Source organism: Anomalospiza imberbis, chromosome 6 (assembly GCF_031753505.1).
Source record: "Anomalospiza imberbis isolate Cuckoo-Finch-1a 21T00152 chromosome 6, ASM3175350v1, whole genome shotgun sequence".
Lineage (NCBI taxonomy): Eukaryota > Metazoa > Chordata > Aves > Passeriformes > Viduidae > Anomalospiza > Anomalospiza imberbis.
In genome coordinates, this window is record NC_089686.1 from 37,134,351 (window position 1) to 37,153,808 (window position 19,458).

A 19,458-nucleotide genomic window follows, 5' to 3' on the forward strand; every position below is an offset into this window, starting at 1 on the left:
TGGAGCAGCACACAGGTCTACTCTGTCCAAATGTTATCATCACTAAATTAAAACTGAAAAATAAGCTAGGCAAAACCTAGCAGCCTCAACTGCAAAATCTTGGCATGCACTCTTGCATGAAAGTCTGTCTAAAGCTATCAGCCCTGCTCTCTGTAACATGACAGAAGACAAAGGAAATTAAACAGCTACTAGCATCAGGTTAAGAGGGGAAGGGAAGAACAAAATTCGGGGAAGAAAAATAAAAGGGAGCACAGAAAAATTAAATTATGTAAAATTAAAACAGAAGAAACAGCAGAGGAATAAAAAAGGTCTCCACTGTCTCCAGTGTCCTTCTCAATTCCATCTGTGCAAGTCATTCTATTTCCCATAGAAGAGTAATCACACACTACATTTGCTAAATAATTCTTGCCCAATTTTTCATAAATAAGTGTCCTGTCACTTCTCCTCGGTAGGCATTTCACTGCCACATATGTGTCACTGTCAGTGAGTTTTCCAGCTTCCAAGTTTTCCCTTGCTATTTTCAACCCAGATAAGGGAGAAAGCAAAACAGTTACTTTCAACTTGTTTACTCAACAAACAACCAAAAAAAAAAAAAAACTTGGAGGAGACTGTTAATGTGCAGTTTCCTCAGAGGAAAATTATTTTAATGGTGCCTTCTTAGTTTCATATTGCTCTAGCATCCATCTGACATAAAACTCTCAGTTAAACATGCCTGACATCAATTAGGCAGTAAGTCAAGTCATCAAAGTTACCACACAAGCTGCAAGAAAACCAGAACAGAAATATCTGAGCCATGCACAGCAGAGAGCTTATTTTTAACCTGCTAGAGTCTGTGGGATGGATTTCATCTTGCTCAGGGTAGATTACACATTCCTCACTCTCAGAAGGTTCCAGTTCCTGAGAGAAAATCCCCTCTTCACAAGACACAAGGCGAATCACTTGGGGTCGCACACAAGACCCGTTATCTTTGGGAGGTATTGAGCAGCCAACCTGGTTTAATTAAAAAGAGAAAAAACTCCATGTTACCAGTGTTTTACCTTACATCAGCAAGTGCTGTGCAGAGCTAGAAAGTATGCAATACAGCACAGATTATGTTCAGCAATCTGAGATCAGAAAACACAGCAATCCTATGTCTTTTCTGTTCCTTATTTAATAAACTTGTCAGACTACTGCTGTACTTGCCTGGTTTGTTTCCTGTTTGCCATTCCCTAAAGTTCTTTGGTAAAGTACTCTCTTTAATCACACATGAGGAGTGTAAGCCATGTGGCAGCAGGTTCTTCCATTACCTTCTATAGACCGATCGGACAATTCACAAAACTGGGCCATTTCAGCTCAAAAACTGAATTACTGCACACAACAATCTGAATCCTCTTCTCAGTCACACAGTTATAGGGGAGGGAAAACTTCTAGTGAAGCTAGGCACTGGACAGACTGCTACTGGACAATAGGCACTAGCTTTCTGAGGATGAGAACACATTACTTGCTGTGACCCATCAATACAAAGATCAAAGAGAATTTACTAATCTAGCACAGACAAGAACTAAGGGCTTAATGTAAACCACATTCCAGTGGTTACTGGAGTCAAGAAACTCTGCATCCCAGCAGAGTGAGCTAACAGGTTACCAAGTTTTTACACACCTGTATCCCCTAGCTCAACTTCTCAGCTTGTTTTTGACATAAATATTCAAAGAGCTAAAAGAAAACATGAGGTCTGCCTGTCATTGAAGACAAACCTTGACCCCATACGATCTCTGCAATAAGACAGCAGAATCACACATTGCAGGAGTATTAATTACAATAGAGTTATCTAATAAAGTTCCTCAAAAGTCATTTGGAAGACCTTTAACAGTAAAAAGAATGGAATCAGGTAGTAATAAATGTAGGTAATAACAAATAGATGCAGGACAGATGCACTCAGAGCGGGGTCACCTCCTCAGAGTAGTACTGCCCTTACTTTGTTGATGTGCACAGGAAGGTCAGTGTGCTCTTCTCTGTCGTCCCCATTGCTGTTTTGAGACAGCGAGTCTCGACTTGGAGAACGGGAAATGGAGAAGGACTCCAGCTGGCGCAGGTCAAGCATGGATTTCACAGTCATCTCTATGCTGCTGGTTGGCTGGGACCAGCGACCACGCTGCCGGGGCATCTTGCTCATTGGTGCCTCCGAGCGCTGGATTGCTGCTATCTCTTTGGCCTGAAGGAAATTAAAACACAGACTATCTTAGAGACTGAGTTTGGCTGATGGAAAAACAGGAGAAAAAACACAAGATCCACAGAAAAACATAATTATGTCCATCTCAACAAAAGCCTCAAAACTGCCTAAGAGACAGCTTGAAAGGGCAGCTTTAATCATAAAGCACCAAGTAAAAATTATACTTTTGTTGCTGCTTCTTGCATAATTGAACAGTTAAATGTCTTGCTCAGATCCATGTATATGAACAGCTTCAGCACCACATGAGATTCAGATCAAAAATGAAAAGACAAAAGCATAACATCTGATGGAAAAAGACTGATATAAAAATCCCAAGTGCAGCTCTAGACTCCAAACACCCTAGTCTCTTAAACTAGGCTCTATTTTACCATCTCCAAACCATTCTTCAGAGAAAGGTTTCTCGATAGTTTCCCACCACAACTGCACCTTTCCCACACATGCAAATACAGTTTTTAATCTCTCTGGGCATTTCATCTTCAGTTTCCTTGTAACAAGAAATACAATCTGAAGGTTTAGCAACTCACCCTCCTCATTTCCCAATGGGAAAGGCTTCTTGAGAGGGTAAGGTCTGGATCTGCAAAGGTAAAGAAATATGCACCTAGATGACATCCTGGCCAGCAGTCCAGCTTTTGAACCACCTCTTACTTCATCTTTCAACAAAGGCAGTATTCCTAGACTTTTTGAACCACTGTCAACACGTTTTCCCACTGACTACCCAAATCATTGTATCAAAATTTTAATGGAAACATACAGTTTTATGTAAGATTTTCATTGAATCAGCAGACCACTGCAGAACACTTGCCACAGTGCAGTGCCCTCCCAAAGGCTTGGGAAAAAAATCTGCTCCAATACACTGTACCATCTGTGGTAAAAATACATCAAATTAATAACAGCAATCTCTACTGTAAGTTTTATCAGACATCTCTAAAATCCTCTCTTTTGAGGAGATCTCTTGATCTCTCTCAGTTTCTGCAGACTTTTCATAGCTTGTAGACCCCAGCCCATGAAACTAATTCAAAATTTCTTTAGCCAGTTAGAACCAGAAAGAAACTTGCCAATTTAACAACTGCATTTCTACACAGAGAACTCTGAAATGCACCCCTCTTCAGATGCAGGAATGGGCAGCTCCATATTCCTCATTTGTATCTATCCATCTGCTTCTGTTTTGGCCTCTCTCTTTCTGCCCATACCTTGTTATCTCTAAGCCAGTGTCTCTCATCTCCTCCCTTCACATCATGCCATTTTCCTCCATCTCTGCTTATCTCTCTCTCCCATTTATACCTGAGTCTCTCTCAGTGTTGCAGTTGGACTGAATATGGAAAGACTGCAGCCCTCGTAACTCATCTTCATCATTGCCTTCATCTTCACCATCCTTATCACTATCTGATGAGAGTGCAGGCACAGAGGACAGGGCAGAGATGGATTCATTCCTGGAAGGGAGGAATTAGCAGGAGTATTATGGTTTATGCATGAACTGCCCACCATTTCAATCCTTACACCAGTTCTCCACCTTATCTCCATCCATATTCAGGAGGCTGCCTCAACTCTCTCAAACAGCCCTTGCTCTAGCACAGCCCACCTCTGAGAAACAGGGCAAGCTAAACCTTACACAAAGATGTGTAGACCCTGCCACAACAACGTTCTCATACACGTGGAAGGTTGACAGAAATCAGAAGTAAACAAGTGTGAGAAAGTCAAATGGAATGAAACTGGGCCTTCCATTTCAGACTCTGTCAATGGATAAGGTCAAGATGGTATATTATATTTGAAAGGCAAATATTTTTTCCTGCCCTGAAGCATTTCTTCTCTGGAATTGATTTACACTTCAAAAACATCAGAGATAGTCTCTGTTTGAAAATAATTGGGTTTATGGCAAATTATCCCATAAGAGACAGGTTCATTTCAAGGATTGCTCCTGGCAGACCCTGAAGGCACAGCCCACACACCATAAGAGCACCATGCTGATTATTTTAACTTTCAAGCACAAGGATCATGTAAAATATATCTTGTTCAGATCTTCAGTTTAAGTAGATCAAGACAAGTTTTACCACCCACACCTCAGAGGCACTCCCAGCACAGAATTGCCCACCACCAATCAAGGACACTCAATAACATCAAATTTTACCCTCCCTCTTTCTTCTCCTCTTCCCTTTCCTCTGCTCACTCCTTCAGTGCACAGAATCAAATGAACAAATAAACTTTCAGACAATAATTGAAGAAAGAAGAATCCCCAACAAATACATTTGAGTAGCCCCCACTCCATGACCTTGAGCTAGAGTGCCAAACTCATCGTGACATTTATAGGATATCACTGGTGGGTGTTGAGTGCCAAGCATTATTCATGAAATAAAAATAGATCATCCACCAAATACAGAGCAGTCTGGCAAGGGATCAACTTCTCCTGCAGCTGACAGATCAGAGGCAGTATTGAAACATGGTAAGAAGCAGTTAAGGTATTTTAATCTTTTCTCTTCCTGTGTAGTGGCAGAACATCAATTTCCATTTCATTAGGAGTAATAACTACTCAACCATTTCAGATGAGCATTGAAGTGTTCTGGCAAAAAGAAAAGGGAAACTGACTGTAGCCTGCAGAGTTCTCAAGTGAAAAAGTTTCATTTTGGTCATCCACATGTTCTTTTGACATTTGAGTTTGTCAGTCTCTTCATTGTTTCTACTGTCTCCTTGTATGCTCATCTTGTCACTCTCAGGTTCTTGTGTCTAAGCAGGGGAATCCTAACAAAGCCCAAGCACCACAGTATGTTTGAGGTTATGCCATGTTTCATCCTATGATATATATTAATTACATTTATTCATGGTAGGCAATATTAACCTTGTATCAGTAACTTTGATAGCATCCTTCTGCTTGTGTTCATCATGGTTGTTTGAGGAGTTTATTGAGACAGAAGGGTTGGGTTATTAGACCTTTAAACATTGAGCTGATTGAATGCCTCACAATGATGAGGTGATATGGCAAGGCAAGATTATGTGTTTACCAAGCTCCTATGTGTACTGTCATTGGTGTAAATGGAGAAGGGAGGATCGCCATCCATGTGTTTTATGTTACAAATAGAAAGACGGCTCCTGTCCATCAGATGATGATCGAAAAAATTGGTGAGGGGGGAAAAAAGTATGTTCCAGTGTCCTTAAAGTAGCAGAGTAAGAGAATGCAAAACATATTTTGGAAGTCAGATGATTTTTTCCATACTTCACATGAAGTGATAAACAAATTATGAAGTAACCTATTTGATATAAACATAAGGTTATCTTGCATTATCCCAGCAAAATTTCATGCCCCTTTTCCACATCCTTCTTTTTAAAACTCAAGTATGTTTTTCAAACTCAGTTCTGTAACTTGAAGGGAGACAGATGAATGAACGATATTTTCAAAATTATCCTAGGCCCACTGTCTTGAAACTGAGATACTCCTGAAATGAAAACTAGGTTCACAAGGTCTTGAGTGTTTTAACTGTTGCTCTTGCCCAAGTCAACCCTTCTATTCAGACTTCATTATTTCTCCTTTCTTTCCCTGCCTTCCCCCATATACTGTGGATTTTCTCCTAAGCCCCCTGACGCACACATCTCCTCAGTACTCTTCCTCAGTTCTTTTTCATGTTTAGATGGGAGTCAGTGTAATGTACAGTGAGTTTTCAAGCACAGAAGCTGTTTCCAAATAAGCATAACTTGAGAGCATTTTGAAAATTAAGGAGTAAGACTTGTGGGGTTTGCTGAACTCCTCCTGAGAGCCAAACCCCAAAGCATCATTATACCAGAATGAATGTATCAGAGTAGCTATTCCAGAATAGCATGTACAGACATATCCAATTCTCAAGATCCATATGACTCAGAGCAAGTGTTTCAATTTTAATTGTTCATCTTCTTTGCTGAGGAACTATCCCAATCTAGTACCATAGAATCATGAAATCATTAAGGCTGGAAAACACCTCCATCAAGATCATCAAGTCCAACATTTGACTTAATATCACCATGCCCAGCTAAACTATATCATGGAGTGTCATGTGTAGTCATTTTTTTAACACTTCCAGGGGTGGTGACTCAACAGTTTTCCTTTGGGACCCTGTTCCAATGCTTAAGCATTCTTCCAGTGAAGAAACTTTTCCTAATGTCCAACATGAACTTGCCTTGGCACAACTTGAGGTCATTTTCCCTTGTTCTATTGCTAGCTGCCTGGGAGAAGAGGAAAACTCCCAGCTCACCACAACCTGGATCTTGCTCTATACAGGGCAGCAGTGTCAGATGCTCTTCAGCTCCCAGTTTTTGAAGGGTCAGACAGTACAGGGTGAATAGATGGGAAGGACCTTAAATTAGAAAGTTTTCAGGACACGGTATAGACTTAAAAGTTCCACATGTCATTATGGAGTTCTAGTATTCAAACAACTGATAATAGGTATTCTGTAGGCTTTTCTATGACCTGAACCCAACCCTGTTTTGCTTTCTCAAAACAAAAAGCACACAAGAATGGCAACTATCCATTTAAAGAGGTATGTAATCAGCATTCCCACTCTGATCTTGTGCTACTTAAACCCTCAGCTTTAGGGATGTATTTATGAAACTGTAACATCCTGTGTGCTAGGTATCACTGGCAGATTATATGCTCCTGCTTCCCCCTCAAATGCTGAAGTGTTTTAAAAGGAAAGTTATTTTGCTTTTCCCCACAGAAGGATCACAGTGCACTGACTTCAGAGTTTCCCCAGTGTTATAATTGCAGTAGTTCATCACAGACTGAGGCACCATAAGGCATCAAAAGCCTGCCCCAATCTAAGCCCTAGAAACAACACAGCTTTCCTGGGCTGGACAAGACCCACTGAGAATTTGATAAGGAGCTCTTTTTTCCAAATATATCTGACAGCACACAGTACTTCTTCAGTGTACATATATAACTTTTTAGACAATTTAATTTGGATAAATTTTTTTTTTCTCCTGCTATTTATACAAAAGAGTCAAGGAAAGCCACTGATAAAGCAATTTTTAAAACACGACTATAAGCCCTGCAAACATTTCACAGTAAAATCAGCTTAAAACTTGAGACAAGCTTTTCTACACTATAAACGCATACTTGGATCAAAACTAAAACCCTACTAAATGGCCTTCACATGATTCCTTCACTGAAAAGATAAAAGCCTTAAAATCAAAATGTACCCGCAACATCAACTGAGTAGAAGTTCTATTATCCTGGACTATCAAAGCTCCTCGTGTTCAGGGAAAAAAAAAAGCATACATCTGCAATTACCACAACCAGAGGTAGAACTCAAAGGCTCTCAGGCACACTATGGAGAACCGTGGGTCATACAGGTCAGAGCAATTCCAAGATAATACAATGTCCCACAAAGGTGGGTCAGAGAAATCATTCAAAGGAGAAACTTTAGTATCTAAAAATTTTTGGAGGGACTGGAAATGCTGGGACTCTTCAGTGAACAGGTTGGATAAAAAGAAGTTATGAAGAAGGTTTACAAAACCATGGGCACTACCAATAACTGGCTGCAGAACAAAAGATCACCAGAGCTCACAATATTCAGAAGCAAAAGACTTTCAACAAAACTAGTAGGAAAGTGCTTTAACAGAGACAAAAAAAGTCCTTCTTTCCACAGAGAGCAGTGAACTCCAGGAAGTTGTCACCAAAGCAGGCTGCAGAGGCAGACAATATTATGAAGTTCAAAAAGAATTTATACTAACTCAGTGGACAATTGGTCCATGTCCAGATAGTAAAGGAAAAAGGTAGGAATGTACCTCATAACATTCCTGATGTAACAATGGAGCATGAGGCAAATGGACCACAACGGTTCATACAGCAAGGCTCACAGAGTGTCTCACTAAATAGCATCTTCCATTGCCACAGTCACAGGAAGAATACTGGGCTTTGTGGAGCATTGATTTGACCCAAAAAGGCATCTTCTGTGCATTTACACTGCTGATGTTACTCACTTGGGTCAATTCCTGCCCTGACAGTTGCATCTGGATAGACTGTCCTAAACTGGAAATCTTCATCTCCCATTGTCTCCTCAGATCAATTTTGTTATCCCAGCATTATTTTGATTATTCATCCTGCAATACACTCATACCATGGAACTAGCAGAAACTGTTCCTTCCCCCACCAAATTCTAGCAATACTCTTCTGAAGAAGATCTAGTAGAAGAAATGACTTATCACAAGGCAGGGAGCTTTCTCATACTACTGCCAGTCTTTTGAGACAACAATTTTACACCACAAGTTGCAACTTAACTCTACAACCTATACAGACAGGCTTTGGAAACAATCAGAACAGGTACAGGGTACCTGGAAAACAAATCTCACTCAGTTCATTAGTTTTTCTTCTCCCACCTCAATAATGCTGTTCCAATAGGCTCTTCTTCCATTGTCAGTACCAATCCAAAATGCTCTGGGAATTATGTCTTTGCTGATCTCCAGTGACCACAGCAGACGATCAAAATGGAAAACAAGCTTTCAAAGCTGACAAGTAGATTCCAGGCTTGCAAAGAGGCTACCAAACAAGTTTACTAAAGTACTGGGCTTGGCGTGGCACTTAGCACCGCCCTTCAGCGAGAGTCTGTGATGGAAACAAGTATCACCTCATAGGGAACAGAACTGGGATTATCTGTCACAGGCTGAGTCTTGGTAGGGTAAAGCTGCAGCTGCTGGAATAATAGAGAGACTGCTATAAAAAGCACATTGCTTGACAGATCCAGAACTTTGGCTAGAAAAAAGGCTTCCTGCGTTTTCCCAACATTGTCACCAAAAGCACTTACTAGACAAGACTTGTTTCAGGAAGGAGCAGATCAAGACTTTCCAAAACAAAACTATGTAGACAGACTTGGTACAACATTGCTTGCTGCCAAAGGGAGTGGGCAAGTCCACGTGATACTCAACAACCAGTGTGGTAATTCCTCCAATGCTTTGGTACTTTTATATCCAGAACTCCATGTGTAAACAATCATTCGGGACATAGGAACAAAAAAAATCTGCATTTATCCTTTTTTCCCCTGCTGTGATCTCATAACAGGTTGGTCAGGACTCTCCTCTGCATTAGTTACAGTCCAACAGTCTCAGTTACTTACAAACTACAGAGAAACCAAACACATTAGACTAATAATCAAAAATACCCTGTCACTCTTGTTCTGTTTAAAAACAGAAGCACCACTTTTAAAAGAAAGGTCACTAGATAAATTTAGATCTATTCAGCTTGTAGGCTGCAGTAATTTGTTTTTAGATATGTTGTTTACCTAGCAAAAATAATAATATTATTCAGCTAGCAAGAGCTTTTCCCATTTAATTTTTGTATTTATTATTAATATTATAATTATTCTATATTATTATTATATTGTCATTATTATTCATATTATAATTATTCTAGCTGAGTTTTTTCACAGCCTCCAGAAAATAGTTAACAAAGAAACAGCAAAAGTGTGTAAGGACTCTTTCAGAATTATGATCAACATAGCCAACTCATTGAGCTCACAGGTATACTGCAGTACGGACACCACAGAAAACAGCCTTTAAGTTGCATTCAGCTTAGATCTAGAGAACTTTACTCATGAAGGATCACAGCTTCCCTGGTGGAATTCTGTGTACCATCCTCAGTATTCCTAAGTGAACTGCTTATTAAAGTTTCTGACCACATCATTAAACTAAATTAAGACACAAGAGGCATTGCATACATACTGCAATCAGTGAACACACTAAGTCTGCCTGGAAGATCCCAGTCTGGTTTCTATATCCAAAGAAGGGGGGTACAAAACCAAATTCAACAGAGGAATAAGAGAACCTTTGGAAGAACACTATCAGTGAAGACAGCAAAAACCTTACAGTTGAATCCCAGTGCCACTCTTTCACATTCCACCCTACACAGTCAGCCACCTGTTCTCAGTGTGCTCTGCTCACCTCATGAGACCAGCTGCCTTGTGAGGAGGAGACTTCTCCGCCTGCTTCCCTCTCTGTTTCATGTCCGACAGGCGCTGCCGCATGTTAATGGTCATCTCTGAGCTCAGACGCCAGATGAAGATGCAGCTGAAAGAGAGAAAGGTGAGGCTGGGATCAAGTCTCAGTTCAGTTTATTGATACCAACTCCCAGTGCAGAGAAAAACAAGAGCCCTTCTGCCTGTGGCAGAGACACACGCAGAAACAGCTTCACAGAAACTCAATCCCATCACAAGCCTCATAATGAAAGGGTTAAACCTGCCTGTCAAAGCCTCCCTGTGAGCGAGAGCAACTGCAGAGATATTTACACAGACTCATCTCTGACCCTATACCTTTTTTGACTATCTGACCAGCTGCTGAAGGAAATGCCGTAACAAGTCCCTCCATGGTCACCAGGATAAGTGGAGCCTACAGATGTCCCTTGCACCCTCGAAGAGTGGCTAAGATCTGATGGCCTATACCCCCAAAGGCAAGGCCTTCCTAATGCCCACCATCCCATGGAGTCCCAATATTAACAGTTAAGCTCATGTGGAAGTACTTTTTGCAGCAGGGTGCTCCTAATATTTTACTTGGGACTACAAGTAAACAGGACACTTGCACAGAATTTACACAGCCATTAGCTCAGCTGGTCAGAGCACAGTGCTAATAACATCAAGGCCATGGGTTCAATTCCTGTATGGGCATTCACTTCAGAGCTGGATTTCATGATCCTTGTGGGCCCCTTCCAATTCAGAATGTTCTGTGAAATATTCTCTGAAATTTGACTGAATTTGGTCAATGAACTCAAAAGCACTTGACAGAAATAAACCAACAGTGTGGTCTCATTTCATGAATTTCTTCAGAAATTCAACTTAGAAAATATTCCTCATTATGTTAAAGAACACTGTATCTCATCTTCAGCTGCTAGAAAGTAAAATGACCAGCACTGTCTTTGAAATTTAACCTCAATGCTAACTAATTCTTTTCATCTCAGTCATCTTTCCTGTCTAGCTGGGTATACCTACACTGATGTAGAAACAGAGATGGTGCTTTGGCTATCACTTATAAAATCTTGCGTCCTAGTTTGGAATCCAAGGAGGATTTAATTCAGTTCTTCAAGACCCATTAGTGTCAGTATACTCATGGATGCTCCAATACACAGAAGATTTTTCAATGACTGATTTTTCCTTCTTTCTTGATAGCATGTAAACATTAATTTGCTTTGCCATTTTGAATAATGACCTTTGGTCTCCCTGACCTGAGGCAAATGTCAAAAGTGCCAGGATCCGGAATACTTGAATCTTCATTTTTTTTTCTCTCTCATGAAAAAACAATTTAAAAGGTTTAAATTTCTATATCACAACAAAAAAACCCCATAATATTGTCTTTGCAGTCTGTGGAGATTTTAAGGCAAAACTAAAAATTCCCTTCTTGTCCCCAGTGCCATGCGCAGGAGCATCACTCCCAGCTACTGAAATCACATACACTCTGCATTGCCTGTGAACACACTCTCATCCTCCCACTGGAGCTTTTCAACCAGGAGAAAGGGGTGAGGCATTGTGTCTGGGAACCATGGCAACCCAAGGCAGCCAGCTGTTTCCCCTCAAGGAGCAGCTCTCTCTAAGTAACAGCAACCATAATCTGCTGCTGAAAAAAATACTGAAATGAAGGAAACAAAATTCTGAAAGCAAATCTGGCTTGCTCACTTATCCCACCCCCACAGTTATCATACCTAGAGACAAGCAGCAGACAACCCAAGCCTGTGACCACATTAGCATCCAACACAAACTCTGCAGAAGCAAGTGCCCACCTACCCCTTTTGCTGGGTTTGGGGAGGGGATTTTGTTTTGGTTTTTCTTACCTTGCATCACTTTTCTCACATGAATCTCACAGTCCTTGTGCCCTTTCTAATCCCTATTTTTTCTCTATTCTCAGCTCTTTTCTTCACACATGCTGCTGTGTGTGAACAGACTATGTTCCCTGTTCTCCTTTGAGAAAGATGCTCTCTCATCTCCTTACAGCAAACTTCTTCAGGAATTCTTTCCTCACTTCTCATCCACCTCCTGCATACCCTTAATGAAGAAAATGACCCTTTTGCTCAAGGAAGTGTCAACAAAAGGATGCTGCACTAAATCACAAGGATCACTGGGGACTTCAAACCTTCCATGTTTCTGGAATTTTTAAGTTCACAACAAAAGGACCCTCTCTCCTACAACTTTTGTCCCTAATCTATTTAAACACATAAAAGAGGAAAACTAAATTATTTATTACTAAAAGACAGAAATAATAAACTGATGAGATATAAGGTGATGTATTGTATGTTCTACAACAACTCACCCTCTAAAACACTCTTTCCAATTCAATTGTGTTTTATTAATTTGGAAAAAAAAAGAGAGAATCTGGGTTGCTCTGAACTTGCAATAGCACTCCAGGAGCCATCTTTCTCAAAGGAAAAAAATTATTCAGTTCAGCTGATTTAAGCATTCACTGATTCCAGAAATAGTGGCTCCATTCACCTGTATCATCATCATATTAGGCAAGTATTCTCCTTTTTTCCTTGGGCTCAGACTGATGACTACTTAAGCTTTTAGTGAATTGATTTAGCTCACTAAGTGTGCAGAAAACTTATCTCAGGGGAGTAGTGATGTAGTGACCTGAATTAGCTGCATGAGGGGTCAGCTGCACCACTGCTGACTCAGGGAAGCGAGAAAAGGACCGTATGGACAGGACCAAAAAGTGAGGACAGGCCTGTCCCTTTTGCTGCTAAACAGACTCTTTCACCTGGTGAAACTTCACCAACAGGAGTATTGCAAGAAAAAGTTTTGGTACCACTAGCAAAATTAGCCCAAGATGACTTATATCATAGCCCTGAAGGCTGGTCAGGAAACAGGTCACATGTCTGTCTCCTTTCCAGCACAGAACAGTATTTACTCCCAGAAAAGGGAAATACTTCACATGGGTCTCATTCCATGGAAAGATAACATAAGCTCTGTCAGCTTTGCCAACAGCACACATTCAGGATTCAGAAAACTCTGAGGTTTATTTGGAATTCATTAAATATCCCTAAAAAAAAATCTACCTTTCCCTAACGACATGTTACATCCAGTATGAGATGGCATAAGCCAGTATCACAAACTAGCAAAACCTCTTACCTGTCACCAGAAACAGAGATCAGATGTTTGCAGTCATTACTGAATTTCATCCCAGTTACAATCTCTGTAAGAAATAAAGCACAAAAAAACCCAATATACCCTGAATTATTCAAATGGACAGAAGAGATCATTAGCCAAATAGCCTGTCTGCACTCAGTAATTCCCACTTCACAGATTAATATGCCCCAATTACCATAACCATTTAACCAAGAATCTAGGGTTGACATAGAAAGGGTACTCCATGGCAAAATATACATGAAGACCGAATTCTCTTTTTGCCTATGATAGAAGAGCTCCTGCATGATAGGAGCTGAGGGTATATCATAATGAAATTAAATATACACTGAAAAAAAACCCCATAGACTACTTTATAGGCTAGATAAACTGTGTAAATAAATACATGGCTTGACAGGTGGGTATGTATGCACGTGTGCTTGTGTGCAAAATGCAAAAATTGAACTTGCAATAAAATATTACAACTTCATCCAGCTACAATCTATTCAAAAATACCCATTTGGTAAACTTTGGTGGGGAGAAATCTTTGGAAAGCTTTGACTAATATGAGACTCTACTATATAGTCATCAGCAGAACAAAATTAATTTCCAGAGGTTTATAAGTCTTACCTGAGTGTCCATACATGGTTGCAACACACTCGCCAGAATAGAAATCAAAGATGGACAGGTTCTTGTCAGAACAACTGGTTGCAATATAAAGACCAGAAGGATCTGTTTGCACCTGGTTTAGGAGACCAGAGGAATGCAAAGATTCTGGTGAGAAATTACCTTCAAACTACATAAAAATAGTCCAGAATATCCAAGACAGAATAAAATGCAAGTAGCCCCCACAGGAGTCCAACTGAGTACCAACCTATCCAGTATCCCAGGACAAATCTCTAACTTGACTAGACTTTTAAGACTATCTCCAACCTAATCAGAGACTGAAGGCACTTAAATTAAATGCCTTCATGACTTTAAAGGTATTGCCACCAATGGACAGATTTCTACTTCTCTCCTACTTTCTTTTATCTGTTGGGGTCTTACTTTCTTCTATGTTAAGATCAAAACAAAACAACAAGAAACTTCCACCCCAAAACACACACACCATAAAAAAAAAAAAAAGAATAAACATCAGAGCTGACAGAGTTAAGTGAAATATTAAAGGATTCAAGTTCTCAGGAGTGAAAGCCAAAAAGAACTCAACACTGCCAAGAAACTGTCTTTGATAATGATGCTGTCACATCTCCAGTATTTGCAGCTCACATTTTTCAGCTATTTTGTTTATTGTTTGCTTCTTCATATGCATCTATTTGTTGCTTTATCTTGGATCAAATATAAAATCCCCTGCAAATACCTCACCAGCTCTAAAGCAGCACTACACAGCAAATACAGTTACTGTCACCAAATGTCCTGCTCTGTCCTTTATAGAATTTTAAGGAACTGAGAGGATAAACTGTGTTTTTCAAGGGAGACATGGAATTTCAAAAATGGTAATTCTTTTGGTTTGTTATGGCTCTTATTAAGGCTCTTTGGTATGTTATGTTTATTTTGTTGATACTTGCTTCCAGTGTCACTGTTTGAGTTCTGCTCATTAAACTGCAATGTATATTATGATCTCAGAATAACATGCCAAGAAAGTTTAAATTCCAGAGACAACCATAATCCCTTGGTTACATAATTGTCTTAAAAATGAGTAAAGCAACAGTAAAAGAAATTGAGATTCTCCACTTGAGATACACATTTAAAAAAAAAAAAAAAAAAAACAAAAAACATGAAGGATATCAAAAACAAAGAATCCAGCTCCCAGAACATTTCATGGTTTTTTATCTGAGAAAAATCTAATCAAGCACCGAAGTTTATCAGCAATTTAAAATGTAGCATCAGTTTTTCATTTTCTTTGCTCTGGCTTACAAAAATTTTGTGTGAATTATAATAGGCAAAGAGAAAGAACTTCTCTTTCTCTGTAAAACAGAAGAGCTGACACTGAACAAAACTGTTTGTTTCCTCCTCCCTTTTTACCCAGTTATTTACACCCATCAACAGTTTCAGCTAGAAGGGTAGTATCATCTACTCCTGCCTGACCAATTCAGAGTTGACCAAAGATTCATCAAGCTTAGTCTCTTCCATAAGGGCCACAAGTTTAAAGTTTGTTATTAAGTGCATTGATCAAATGCATCTTCACTGTCAGGCTTGGAATATCAACCACCTCTCCAGGACTCCTGTCCCAGTGTTTGACCAAACTCTCAGTAAAGAAATGCTTCCGAATGTCCCTACTGCAGCTTTGAATCATTCCCATATATCCTGTCACCAGATCCCAGGGAGAAGCACTCAGCACCTCCCCCTGTGTGTCCTCTCCTCAGGAAGCTGTAGAGAGCAATGCAATCACCCTTCAGCCTCTTCCTCTCCAAACTAGAGAAGCCCTAAATCCTCAGCTGCTCCTCATAGGACATTCCTTCCAGTCCCTAATAATAATACTGCTGGCCTGTGCAGAAGCAGAAAATTATCAGTGAAAAAAAAATCCAATGCAGAAGCTTGTTTGGCAACTTGAGAGATATTTTGATTTTGTCAGCTGGCTTTCCCCCTTTATAGACAAGAATGCAGTTCTTCCACTGCACTGTGAATCTTGAACACACCTGATTTACGAAGGTAAGCCCTGGATAGTGGCAGAAGCAGGTGTCCTCCCCTGGCCCAAGGCCTGGATGCACTCAGCAGGTGGGAAACTTGAACAGACTCTCTCTAAGCAATACCATGCTTGTCCAGAACTCCAAGACCCAGGCTTTTTGTGTCCAATACTATTTAATTTTATCAACTCAAAGAGTTTCCCTTCTATTTGCCCTCTGAAATCCACTTCACAAACACTGATCAACAGGTATTTCCACTTTAAAAATCCTAACAAAACCAGTCAAGAAAACCAGAGTGAGCTCTCTGGAGCAGAAAGTAAAGGATTAAATTAAATGGATTAAATAATCTCCTGACAGATACTGGTGCGGTTCTACTTGTTTTTACAGCACGGTCCTGTGACTCACTTCAGAAACAGGACAGAAAGAAAAATCAAAGATCAGCTTCAGCATTTATTGACTCTTTTCCTGGTTTAGCCTGATGAAACCCAAATATATTACCAGCCCTTAAGGGTGGAAGTAGGAGGAAACAGCAGCAGGGTAAAGAACAAAGTATGGAGCAAGAAAAAAAAATTGTACTCAGATTTGTATTTCATTTTCTTGTCCATGAGCTACACTCAGAAAAGCTGAAAATTTTGAAAAAGGAAGGAAAATAAAACACTTACTTTAATAAGGGTGCCATCTTCACCTTGGGATCCCTTGTAAAGCTTCTTCTGCTTTCCACTGCTTATGTTGAAAACCCTGACGGGATGACATAAGATAACATGGTTCATTGTGCCCACTACTCTGGGGCTGTTGCCACCAGGATGCTTTTCTCTCCCTGTTCCTGCTCCTCATTCCATAAAAAATACAGGAAACAGGGCCAAACTACAGGAAGTGGAGAAATTATCTCCATGAAGTATTATCATCAGTTATTTAAATGGTTCAAGAAACAACCTCAAAAGTAATGCAAAGGCAGATTATCTGAATTAAAATTGACAATTTATTCTCAAGCCAATAATCAATCAGTCCTCACTGCTGTAAAAATACCTGGTCTCCTTCATATTAGAGCAAAGGATTAAGAGAGCAAGACACTTTATGTTAGAATACAAAACCAAATTACATCCAGTAGTGATATTTAGCTATGACCAAAACTCTTAACATTTCACACAGCTACAATAGGAGGAGATACACAGCTACAGAGAGATTCCTTTGCTTTCAAGCAGATAGATTGGAGAAATGGATAAAAATAGAGAAGAGAATGGACTCCACTTGTTCAATGACAGTCACATCTAGTTCAATTTTAGGTTCCCATAGTCCCAGGTATTCCAAAGAACCCCACAGCTTTTCACTAAGTACCTTCAAAACAAAAAATTACCATAGTGCAGCAGTTCTTGCCCCACAGTTCAGTGATGTGCCAAGGAAGGCACACTTGCTCCCCCAGTAGAAAGCCTTTGCTCTGCAGAGCCACCCAATGAGAAACCACAAATCCCATGGGAATTGCACATATACACAGCTTTTTATCAGTGAGAGAAAAGACAGAGTTCAACCTCACAGTGCCTCAGGTCTGTCTGAAAATGCTGTATCAAAGAACTTAGAGGAATAACGATGGAGATGGGGCTGCTTCATTTATGACTGGAAAAATATTTTCAAGTTGAGAAGGAAACAGACCTGATGTTACGATCCTGGCATCCAATAGCTGCATATTTCCAGCTGGGGTCCACATCCATGTCATAAAGTGTGGTCTTCCTAACAATGTGATGTGTTCGGGTAAACTGGACCCCTTCTCCTGTCTAAACATATGGGTAACAACTGTGTCAAAATCAAGTAGTTAATCCATTATTAAAAGCAAGTAAATACAGATGATTCTTCTCACACAGACAGCACAAAACAATGCTTCCCAGGGAGCTACTGGAAGCAGATGGGACTGGAGGCACAAGCAACTCTTCCCTTCAGCCCATACTCTTTCACCAGTTTTCTCAATAGCTCTGGCAATGAAAGAAAAGCAGATAACCTAACAGTTCTCTATTTCTGCTGTGAGAGGTCAGGCTGGGAGTAACTGCATGCTTCACAGAACTAGTTCTCTGAAAGTAATCTCTTCTATCGAGTCAGTGGGAAGCACTGAGGCTGCAATAGCAACAAGCTCATACAGAAACTCTGATATCATTCTTTGAAGTAACTCCTTTGTGGAGAGATTATGAATTAGACATGTACAAAAAGCTGTGATAAGGTTACCTTCTGCGCAGTGCGGAAATAGATGCTCTTGTCTGCCCCACAGCTTATCATTCGCACTTTCCCATCATTGGCTGGAATAAAAAGGCAGGAGACAAAAGATAAACACATATACAAGGTGGAGGAAAAGTTTCAATTTATACCACGGCTCATTTATTTCAGTCCTGATTAGCTAAGTCTGACTCCTCCCCAGGCAGCAAAACAGAAGCCCCTTCTCAGGGACAGCATATGTCTTTCATGCTCAGAGAGCATGAGGCTCCAACAGAGAGGCTTTTCAGAAGAGATTAGGAAGTAATTCTGTCTTCTCCCTCACCAATATGCTCATATCTCTGTGTGCCACAGCTCTCTGTGGCAACATGGCACATTCACACTCAGTAGAAGCTGAAAACAGGCAATAGGCACTTTTCAGACCTTAGAGCTGGACACATGTTTCTTGCTGCCCTTTCTTACTGCACAGTCAGGCTTCTCTTCTTCCCTTAGGACTCTTCTGTAACCAAGCAGCAAAGCAATACCTGATAAAACTCCAAGTAATGACAATGCATCCAGCATCACACAGGTCCTTGAACTGCACCCACTTAGAGCGTGCCAGCACTTGGCTCATAGACCAGCAAAAAGGCCTTAGCTGCCAGGCCTTGAGCCCACTTCCCTCATCTCCTGGAAGCTCAGCTGGCTGCATTCAAGGCTAGCTCACTGATAAGACAGATATGTCAGAGAAACTATTGCTGGCCTTGGAGCTCCTCCAGAAAAAAAAAAATTGAAAAAGCCATACAGTTGCTTTGGGGACCCCCTGCTATGAATCTTCAATAAGTCCCTCCACTCAGGAGCAGTTTTCAAGCTGAGGTTCTCATCCTGGAGCCCAAACTGAGCTACACTGCTGCAGCATTGCAGCCACACCTGTGCCCAGACATGCACCCCACTGACCCAAAGCCTGACCAAACCCATGGACTCACCTTCCTGATCTGAACTCCATCTGGCCTTGCTAGTATGGACTTGCCTGGCAGGCACTGAACTACAGCTGACCCTGACCACTCCAGACTGATCAAGACATTGAATTTCTTGAATCTGTGGTCTTATCACCATGGATTTGTCTGGTGACCAGGACTACTGGCTGTATCTAGACTTGATCTGTTCCTGTTTGTATCCTGTAGTACTTTCCTACAGCCAGTGGAAAAGGCCACTACCTTTGCCTGCCTTCCTGTCACCCCGGCTACCAGCTTCCCCTGACAGAGCAGCCAGCTCTTGCTGTTCCTGACTGGTGTCTGACCATTGGTAGCAACTGAGTGCTGGGGATAAAATGAGCTCCATTTCCAGGAATGCAAAGCCTTACAGTGGCTTACAGTCACAAATTTACTTTACCCAAAAC

The 19,458-nt window shown here is 40.6% G+C and overlaps 1 protein-coding gene across 5 annotated transcripts in view; it reads right to left on the reverse strand.

Annotated features, from left to right (window-relative positions):
* Positions 1-19,458, reverse strand: part of MAPKBP1 (mitogen-activated protein kinase binding protein 1) — a 100,655-nt gene that overhangs the window by 14,882 nt on the left and 66,315 nt on the right. For all 5 annotated transcript variants that reach the window (XM_068193461.1, XM_068193458.1, XM_068193456.1 and 2 more), the window contains 10 exons: positions 18,099-18,169; positions 17,535-17,656; positions 16,550-16,625; positions 13,894-14,005; positions 13,270-13,333; positions 10,103-10,228; positions 3,491-3,639; positions 2,734-2,783; positions 1,955-2,191; positions 821-990 (listed from right to left, as the gene is read on the reverse strand). In XM_068193461.1, the coding sequence (XP_068049562.1) occupies positions 821-990; positions 1,955-2,191; positions 2,734-2,783; positions 3,491-3,639; positions 10,103-10,228; positions 13,270-13,333; positions 13,894-14,005; positions 16,550-16,625; positions 17,535-17,656; positions 18,099-18,169 (1,177 nt within the window). The remainder of the gene's footprint in view (positions 1-820; positions 991-1,954; positions 2,192-2,733; positions 2,784-3,490; positions 3,640-10,102; positions 10,229-13,269; positions 13,334-13,893; positions 14,006-16,549; positions 16,626-17,534; positions 17,657-18,098; positions 18,170-19,458) is intronic.